The following is a 10,000-nucleotide window of genomic DNA, read 5'->3' as shown; positions in this document are numbered from 1 at the left end:
GAGAGAGAGAGAGAGAGAGAGAGAGAGAGAGAGAGAGAGAGAGAGAGAGAGAGAGAGAGAGAGAGAGAGAGAGAGAGAGAGAGAGAGAGAGAGAGAGAGAGAGAGAGAGAGAGAGAGAGAGAGAGAGAGAGAGAGAGAGAGAGAGAGAGAGAGAGAGAGAGAGAGAGAGAGAGAGAGAGAGAGAGAGAGAGAGAGAGAGAGAGAGAGAGAGAGAGAGAGAGAGAGAGAGAGAGAGAGAGAGAGAGAGAGAGAGAGAGAGAGAGAGAGAGAGAGAGAGAGAGAGAGAGAGAGAGAGAGAGAGAGAGAGAGAGAGAGAGAGAGAGAGAGAGAGAAGAGAGAGAGAGAGAGAGAGAGAGAGAGAGAGAGAGAGAGAGAGAGAGAGAGAGAGAGAGAGAGAGAGAGAGAGAGAGAGAGAGAGAGAGAGAGAGAGAGAGAGAAGTCCCCTATTAGAGAGAGAGATCAGAGAAAGTCTCTCCTCCTCTTGCCTCTATACCAGCCCAACGTCCCCATAGTAGAGACCTATATTTAGATCAGAGGTCTCTCCTCCTCCTCTTGCCTCTATACCAGCCCAACGTCCCCATAGTAGAGACCTATATTTAGATCAGAGGGTCTCTCCCTCCCTCTTGCCTCTATAGAGCCCAAGTCCCCATAGAGAGAGATATTTAGAGAGAGGGGCCTCTATTAGAGAGAGAGAGAGACCTAGATTTAGATCAGAGGGTCTCTCCTCCTCTTGCCTCTATACCAGCCCAACGTCCCCATAGTAGAGAAAGAGATGGGAGATCAGAGGGTCTCTCCTCCTCTTGCCTCTATACCAGCCCAAGTCCCCATAGAGAGATGGGGAGATGGGGATAGAAGATAAGTACACTTCCATTCACAATACTAGAAAATCAAGATAAATACACTTCCATTCACAATACTAGAAAATCAAGATAAATACACTTCCATTCACAATACTAGAAAATCAAGATAAATACACTTCCATTCACAATACTAGAGATATCAAGATAAATACACTTCCATTCACAATATATAAGAAGCCTAAAATCCTTCATAATAGCAGTCCTGGTGGTGTAAAACCAGGACTGTTCTGATTTATCGGTTTCCTTTCCTTATTTATTCTTCCCCGTCCCCATAGCAGAGACCTATCTTTAGATCAAAAATACATCCTGCTTGCCTCTATACCAGCCCAAGAGGAGGATAGTAGAGACCTCTGATTTAAAGAAGGTCTCTGCTATTCCGTTGGCTCTATACCAGGCAAGTCCCCATAGTAGAGACCTCTATCTAAATCAGAGGTCTCTGCTATGGGGACGTTGGGCTGGTATAGAGGCAAGAGGAGGAGAGGAGAGACCTCTGATTTAAATATAGGTCTCTGCTATGGGGACATTTGGCTCTATAGAGCCCAAGAGGAGGATAGGAGAGACCCTCTGATCTAAATATAGGTCTCTGCTATGGGGACGTTGGGCTGGTATAGAGGCAAGAGGAGGAGAGGAGAGACCCTCTGATCTAAATATAGGCCTCTGCTATGGGGACGTTGGGCTGGTATAGAGGCAAGATGAGGAGAGGAGAGACCCTCTGATCTAAATATAGGTCTCTGCTATGGGGACGTTGGGCTGGTATAGAGGCAAGAGGAGGAGAGGAGAGACCCTCTGATCTAAATATAGGTCTCTACTATGGGGACGTTGGGCTGGTATAGAGGCAAGAGGAGGAGAGGAGAGACCCTCTGATCTAAATATAGGTCTCTGCTATGGGGACGTTGGGCTGGTATAGAGGCAAGAGGAGGAGAGAAGAGACTCTCTGATCTAAATATAGGTCTCTACTATGGGGACGTTGGGCTGGTATAGAGGCAAGAAGAGGAGAGACCCTCTGATCTAAATATAGGTCTCTGCTATGGGGACGTTGGGCTGGTATAGAGGCAAGAAGAGGAGAGACCCTCTGATCTAAATATAGGTCTCTACTATGGGGACGTTGGGCGTGTGTTATCCATAGAGATCCAGAGAATTCCAGCTGGGCTGCAGCTCTGACATCATCAGGAGGCCCCACTACATCCTTTACTACTGATCATCCAGAGAGAGGCAAGATCAGGAGGAGAGACCCTCTGATCTAAATATAGGTCTCTGCTATGGGGACGTTGGGCTGGTATAGAGGCAAGAGGAGGAGAGACCCTCTGATCTAAATATAGGTCTCTGCTATGGGGACGTTGGGCTGGTATAGAGGCAAGAGGAGGAGAGACCCTCTGATCTTAAATCTAGGTCTCTGCTATGGGGACGTTGGGCTGGTATAGATCTAGAGCAAGATCAGGAGGAGAGACCCTCTGATCTAAATATAGGTCTCTGCTATATTTAGATCAGAGGGTCTCTCCTCCTCTTGCCTCTATACCAGCCCAACGTCCCCATTGCAGAGACCTATATTTAGATCAGAGGGTCTATATTTAGCAGTGGGATGCCTGGGGAGAACAGCACTGAGGAGGGAATGTTCTGTTCTGACTATTCTCTGCCTCAGAGTCCCCATAGCAGAGACCTATATTTAGATCAGAGGGTCTATATTTAGCAGTGGGAGCCTGGAGAGAACAGCACTGAGAGAGAGAGAGAGAGAGAGAGAGAGAGAGAGAGAGTGTGTGTGTGTGTGTGTGTGTGTGTGTGTGTGTGTGTGTGTGTGTGTGTGTGTGTGTGTGTGTGTGTGTGTGTGTGTGTGTGTGTGTGTGTGTGTGTGTGTGTGTGTGTGTGTGTGTGTGTGTGTGTGTGTATGCACGTGCCACCATTAATGTGCAGCATGCCACAGAAAGGGAAAGCGTACTCTCAGACTGCAACACAAAAAAGGACACAGTGTGTGTGATCCACAGGTGATCTTGTCTGTGTGTTTGCATGTGTGTGCGGTTGTGTGTGTGTGTTTGCATGTGTGTGCGGTTGTGTGTGTGTCTTTGCATGTGTGTGTGTCTTTGCGTGTGTGTGCAGTGTGAAGTGTCAGGTGATGTGTGTGTGTCCTTGTGTGTGTGTGTGTCTGTGTGGTGTGTGTCCTTGTGTGTGTACTGCAGTGTGTGTGTGTGTGTGTGTGTGTGTGTGTGTGTGTGTGTGTGTGATATCATACAGATCCAGAGAATTCACAGCTGGGCTGCAGCTCTGAAGTCATCAGGAGATCTCCCCACTACATCCTTCACTACTGATCTACTGCAGCTCTGAAGTGATCAGGAGATCTCCCCTCTACATCCTTCACTACTGATCTACTGCAGCTCTGAAGTCATCAGGAGATCTCCCCTCTACATCCTTCACTACTGATCTACTGCAGCTCTGAAGTCATCAGGAGATCTCCCCTCTACATCCTTCACTACTGATCTACCCATCTGTTTGTTGTGGATCTATATTAATCCGGGGGGCTTTGTGCTGTTGGCAGAGGGGGGACAGGCCTTCAGGGACAACCACCTCCTCTCTCGCATGCTATTTTTAGATGTCGCCGCACACTCTGAGAAACTGCTGCTATTTCTAATCCAGAGAGAGAGAGAGAGAGAGAGAGAGAGAGAGAGAGAGAGAGAGAGAGAGAGAGAGAGAGAGAGAGAGAGAGAGAGAGAGAGAGAGAGAGAGAGAGAGAGAGAGAGAGAGAGACGAGAGAGAAGAGTCCCAGTGAATGCGTTCTGTTCTGTGTGTCTACTAATCACCTCAGCCGTATGCCCCTCTCTCAGATTGTAAGTCAGATCATGTTGTATCTCAGTGATGAACTTCTGGGCGTACTCTGGGTAGAGCCAGAGCACCTCTCTGAGCCCCTTCAGACTGATGTACTGCAGGTCACAGTAGGTTAGGGCCTTCACATTGGCATTGGTCTTAATCACCTGCTCCTTGGTCAGGGAGTCAGAGCCGATCAGGTCCCCACGACCTGGGGATACATAGGAAACACACACAGGAAGTCAGAGCCAATCAGGTCTCCACAACCTGGGGATACATAGGAAACACACACAGGAAGTCAGAGCCAATCAGGTCTCCACAACCTGGGGATACATAGGAAACACACACAGGAAGTCAGAGCCAATCAGGTCTCCACAACCTGGGGATACATAGGAAACACACACAGGAAGTCAGAGCCAATCAGGTCCCCACAACCTGGGGATACATAGGAAACACACACAGGAAGTCAGAGCCAATCAGGTCTCCACAACCTGGGGATACATAGGAAACACACACAGGAGTCAGAGCCAATCACACAGGGATACATAGGAAACACACACAGGGAGTCAGAGCCAATCAGGTCCCCACAACCTGGGGATACATAGGAAACACACACAGGAAGTCAGAGCCAATCAGGTCTCCACAACCTGGGGATACATAGGAAACACACACAGGAAGTCAGATACATAGGAAAGACAACCAGGAAGTCAGAGCCAATCAGGTCTCCACAACCTGGGGATACATAGGAAACACACACAGGGAGTCAGAGCCAATCAGGTCTCCACAACCTGGGGATACATAGGAAACACACACAGGGAGTCAGAGCCAATCAGGTCACCATGAAGTGATGCAACACACAAACATAAAGACACCCACCCCACACAGATACATGCAAATTTTAGCTCCTTATGTAATGTGTGTACTTGTCTCAACCAATCATGTGTTGTGTACTCGCCTCCCCAAGGTAAACACGTTCCTGTACTGAACCCTCCATATTAATAACCAACACATCATCTATAATACAGGCCTCACAGAGAGACACGTTCCTGTACTGAACCCTCCATATTAATAACCAACACATCATCTATAATACAGGCCTCCTTCATAATGAATCACAGAGAGACATGTTCCTGTGAAGACAGTGAAGTCTACACTGTCGTGGAAGGATCAGAATTTGTTGGTAACATTTGTAAGATGTTTTATATTTATCAAATGTGTGTAAGTTACTTCTCATCAGAATGGTATTTTTGTATAATACTGTGGCGAGGTTGCAGTTATCTGTTCTATGTCAAGATGAAGTTGCATGGGCCGCTGAGAGGGGAGAGGTCAAAGTGTCATCATGTGTAAACATATCTTTTGCTCCACTGTGTGTGTGCCAGTTCACTCCCTACTTTCCCCATGGAGGATGGCAGTGTCTGGAATCATTCTCTCCTCTCCGTGAGGTTGTATTTTGAGTTAGTTGTATCTAAATCACAATTTGATATATGCCTGTTGATATGGAGGATTGGTTTATGGTTCTGGGTTTTGGGAAAGGAGACAAAGCTGAACGATGAATTATGTCTATGCTGTCTGACTATGTGTGATCTTTGCTATAAAGGATCCCATTTTGCCATTGTGTGGGGTCTCTCAACTTTTCATTAGAGATGAACTGCTGAAAGTCAAAATGCTATAGAGCTTATATAATTAAAGATGGACTTTTATAAACTCTGACTTGTGTGTGTGGTTTGCTCCCATGATTTGGTAAATAGAGGAAATTTCCACGACAACACACACACACACACACACACACACACACACACACACACACACACACACACACACACACACACACACACACACACACACACACACACACACACACACACACACACACACACACACACACACACACACACACACACACACACACACAATGATAGCTAAATGGTAAAGACTGGCAGTTAAGGCTGCACAGATGTTTTAGAAGGTTGTCTACACCATGTAGACATACCCCCACACACTGCCAGTCCCCTACCCAGTATAGCCAGCACCGTGTTGTCCTTCAGCACCTCCATGGACCCAGAGCAGACAAAGTAGATGGCCTGCAGGGCGTCTCCCTGGCGGATGAGATACTCCCCCGGGGCGCAGAACGATGTCTTTATGATGAGGGACAGGGAGCGCAGACACCCCCTACTGGCCGACTCAAAAAGAGACAGCTGCAGGAGATCCTTGTTCAGCTGCATGGCGATGTCTGCCCTCAACTCATCTGGGAAGTCTTTCAACAGCTACGGGAGAGGAGAGGAGAGGAGAGGAGAGGAGAGGAGAGGAGAGGAGAGGAGAGGAGAGGAGAGGAGAGGAGAGGAGAGGAGAGGAGAGGAGAGACAGAGAAAAGAGGGGAGGAGAGAGAGGAGAGGAGCAAGACAGGAGAGAAGAGTGAGAGCGGGGGAGAGGAGAGAAGATAAGAGATGGAAGGAGAGAGGAGAGGAGAGGAGAGGAGAGGAGAGGAGAGGAGAGGAGAGGAGAGGAGAGGAGAGGAGAGGAGAGGAGAGGAGAGGAGAGGAGAGGAGAAGAGGAAAGAGGGGAGGAAAGGAGAGACAGTTAGAGAAAAGAGGGGAGGAGAGAGAGGAGAGGAGCGAGACAGGAGAGAAGAGTGAGAGCGGGGGAGAGGAGAGAAGATAAGAGATGGAAGGAGAGAGAGGAGAGGAGAGGAGAGGAGAGGAGGAGAGGAGAGGAGAGACAGAGAGGAAAGAGGGAGGAGAGAGAGGAGAGGAGCAAGACAGGAGAGAAGAGTGAGAGAGGGGGAGAGGAGAGAAGATAAGAGATGGAAGGAGAGAAGATAAGAGATGGAGAGAGAGGAGAGGAGAGGAGGAGAGGAGGAGAGGAGAGGAGAGGAGAGGAGAGGAGAGGAGAGGAGAGGAGAGGAGAGGAGAGGAGAGGAGAGGAGAGAGAGGAGAGGAAAGAGGGGAGGAAAGGAGAGACAGTTAGAGAAAAGAGGGGAGGAGAGAGAGGAGAGGAGCGAGACAGGAGAGAAGAGTGAGAGCGGGGGAGAGGAGAGAAGATAAGAGATGGAAGGAGAGAGGAGAGGAGAGAGAGGAGAGAGTGGAGGGAGAGAGAGGAGAGGAGAGGAGAGGAGAGGAGAGGAGAGGAGAGGAGAGGAGAGGAGAGGAGAGGAGAGGAGAGGAGAGGAGAGGAAAGAGGGGAGGAAAGTAGAGACAGTTGGAGGAGAGAGAGGAGAGGAGCGAGACAGGAGAGAAGAGTGAGAGCGGGGGAGAGGAGAGAAGATAAGAGATGGAAGGAGAGAGGAGAGGAGAGAGAGGAGAGAGTGGAGGAGAGAAGAAAATAGGAGAGAAGAGGAGAGGAGAGGAGAGAAAAGGGGAGGAGATGAGAGGAGAGGAGAGGAGAGAAGAGGAGAGGAGAGAAGATAAGAGGAAAGAAGAGGAGAGGAAATGAGAGATGAATAAAGAACACATTCCACATCTGTCTACTATTCTATCCATCAAAGTTTAAAAAATGTAAACTTTTTCACTTTTTCACAAACTTTCTCATTCAATGTATTAACCTCGTAGAATAACCATTGGCTAAATCTACCTTAATAAGTAAGTTAGCATTGTGTGAGCCAGAACGGCCCATAGGAAATCTATTTTGGATACAAACTCTGTATGGCCGTAACCTAAAATGACAGAGACAGATTGTAACCTTTGACCTGTTCACAGCCTGAGGTCAGATCATAAAACCTGGTAGCTCACCTCGCTGACGTCGATGCCGTTGTTGACGGACCAGGTGGTCTGGAAGCACTCCATCATGCGTTGTTCCAGGGCCTTGGGCAGCCCGTGGACCCGGATAAAGTCCTTCAGGTCCTTGGTACGTGTGTGGTAGAGGGAGCGCCGAGAGTACATCCTCTGGATGATGGCTGTCACGTTACCGAATACCACAGCATGCATCAGGGCTGGGGGAGAGGTGGAAGGGTGGAGAAGGAGAGGTGGAGGGGTGGAGAGGGAGGGGGAGAGAGGGAGGGGGAGAGGGAGGGGTGGAGAAGGAGAGGTGGAGGGGTGGAGAGGGAGGGGGAGAGGTGGAGAGGGAGGGGGAGAGGGGGAGGGGTGGAGGGTTGGAGAGGGAGGGGAGAGGGGGAGGGGTGGAGAGGGAGGGGGAGAGGGAGAGGGAGGGGTGGAGAAGGAGAGGTGGAGGGGTGGAGAGGGAGGGGTGGAGAGGGAGGGGTGGAGAAGGAGGGGAAGGAGGGGGAGAGGTGGAGGGGTAGAGGGAGGGGTGGAGGGGTGGGGGTGGAGAAGGAGAGGGGAGGGGAGGGAGGGGGTGGAGGGGTGGAAGGGTGGAGAAGGAGAGGTGGAGGGGTGGAGAGGGAGGGGGAGAGGTGGAAGGGTGGAGAAGGAGAGGTGGAGCGGTGGAGAGGGAGGGGTGGAGAGGGAGGGGTGGAGAGGGAGAAGGAGAGGTGGAGGGGTGGAGAGGAAGAGGGGTGGAGGGTTGGAGAGGGTGGGGTGGAGAGGGAGGGGTGGAGAGGGAGGGGTGGAGAGGGAGAAGGAGAGGTGGAGGGGTGGAGAGGAAGAGGGGTGGAGGGTTGGAGAGGGAGGGGTGGAGAGGAAGAGGGGTGGCGAGGGAGGGGTGGAGGGGTGGAGAGGAAGAAGGGAGGGGAGGGGTGGAGAGGGAGGGGAGAGGGGTGGAGAGGAAGAGGGGTGGAGAGGAAGAGGGGTGGAGGGGTTGGAGAGGGAGAATGAGAAGGGTGGAGGGGTTGAGAGGGAGAGGGGTGAAGGGTTGGAGAGGGAGAGGGGTGGAGGGTTGAGAGGAAGAGGGAGAGGGGTGGAAGGGTTGAGAGGGAGAGGGTTGGAGAGGGAGAGGGGTGGAGGGTTTGAGAGGGAGAGGGGTGGAGGGGTTGAGAGGGAGAGGTATAGGGGTGGAGGGGTTGAAAGGGAGAGGGAGAGGGGTGGAGGGTTGGAGAGGGAGAGGGGTGGAGTGGTTGGAGAGGGAGAGAGAGAGGGAGGAGGGGTGGAGGGGTTGGAGAGGGAGAGGGGTGGAGGGGTTGGAGAGGGAGAGAGAGAGGGAGAGGGGTGGGGGATTGAGAGGGAGAGGGGTGGAGGGGTTGGAGAGGGAGAGAGAGAGGGATAGGGGTGGAGAGGGAGAGGTGGAAGAGTGGTTGATTGTCTTCACTGGTTCAGCACAGTGCTAATTTGATGGAATTGTTGTTGATCAATTACTGGACAATTGATATTGGTGAACAGTTAGTGGATTCATTCATACAGCCATCCACCCTTCTGCCCTCCCTCTATCCATTCCTCAATCCCACCCTCCCTCTATCCATTCCTCAATCCCACCCTCCCTCTATCCATTCCTCAATCCCACCCTCCCTCTATCCATTCCTCAATCCCACCCTCCCTCTATCCATTCCTCAATCCCACCCTCCCTCTATCCATTCCTCAATCCCACCCTCCCTCTATCCATTCCTCAATCCCACCCTCCCTCTATCCATTCCTCAATCCCACCCTCCCTCTATCCATTCCTCAATCCCACCCTCCCTCTATCCATTCCTCAATCCCACCCTCCCTCTATCCATTCCTCAATCCCACCCTCCCTCTATCCATTCCTCAATCCCACCCTCCCTCTATCCATTCCTCAATCCCACCCTCCCTCTATCCATTCCTCAATCCCTCCCTCCATTCTATCCCTCCCTCCCCCTCCCTCCCTCCCTCCCTCCCTCCCTCCTTCCTTCCTTCCTTCCTTCCTTCCTTCCTTCCTTCCTTCCTTCATCCTACCCTCCCTCCATCCCTCCCTCCCTCCATCCATCCATCCATTCCCCTCCATCCATCCATTCTTGTTTTCTACAGTAATCTCTAAGGATGTGGTCTGAGTTGCAACCCTTTCCAGGGCTCAGACTGGCACAATCTTGGCATCAAAGTGCTTCCTAACTGGCATCCTGCTCTGCCCAGCTGCCTCCGTTGCCATAGCGACATGTCACAGTGTGTCCCTGACACTAGATTGTTTTGGGAGGCAATCCTCAGTTAATCAAAGAGCAAGCCGAGCACGAGAGGATTCTAACTCTCAACATATTTATTTTGCTGTCAGACCTCTTCCAATCTGTCGTCTGTGTGTGGACCACTGGCCTCCTACTAGCTACAGACCTGAAGTCAAAATCACCTCAACATCACCTCAACATCACCTCAACATCACCTCAACATCACGTCACCATCATCTCAACATCATGTCAACATCACATCAACATCACCATCACCTCAACATCACTTCAACATCATGTCAACATCACGTCAACATCATGTCAACATAACCTCAACATCACATCAACATAACCTCAACATAACCTCAACATAACCTCAACATCACATCAACATCAAATCAACATCACG

General features: G+C 50.6%; 1 protein-coding gene across 1 annotated transcript in view; it reads right to left on the bottom strand.

Moving 5' to 3' along the window:
• LOC124008932 (potassium voltage-gated channel subfamily H member 3-like) overlaps positions 1-10,000 on the bottom strand; it is a 37,415-nt gene that overhangs the window by 2,995 nt on the left and 24,420 nt on the right. Inside the window, exons 9-11 of the mRNA XM_046320529.1 lie at positions 7,379-7,578; positions 5,668-5,917; positions 3,650-3,864 (exon numbers count right to left, since the gene is read on the bottom strand). Of these exons, the coding sequence (XP_046176485.1) occupies positions 3,650-3,864; positions 5,668-5,917; positions 7,379-7,578 (665 nt within the window). The remainder of the gene's footprint in view (positions 1-3,649; positions 3,865-5,667; positions 5,918-7,378; positions 7,579-10,000) is intronic.

Source organism: Oncorhynchus gorbuscha, linkage group LG21 (assembly GCF_021184085.1).
Source record: "Oncorhynchus gorbuscha isolate QuinsamMale2020 ecotype Even-year linkage group LG21, OgorEven_v1.0, whole genome shotgun sequence".
Taxonomy (NCBI): Eukaryota; Metazoa; Chordata; class Actinopteri; order Salmoniformes; family Salmonidae; genus Oncorhynchus; species Oncorhynchus gorbuscha.
Note: the sequence above shows the minus strand (reverse complement) of the source record. Positions and strands in the feature narration are given on the sequence as shown.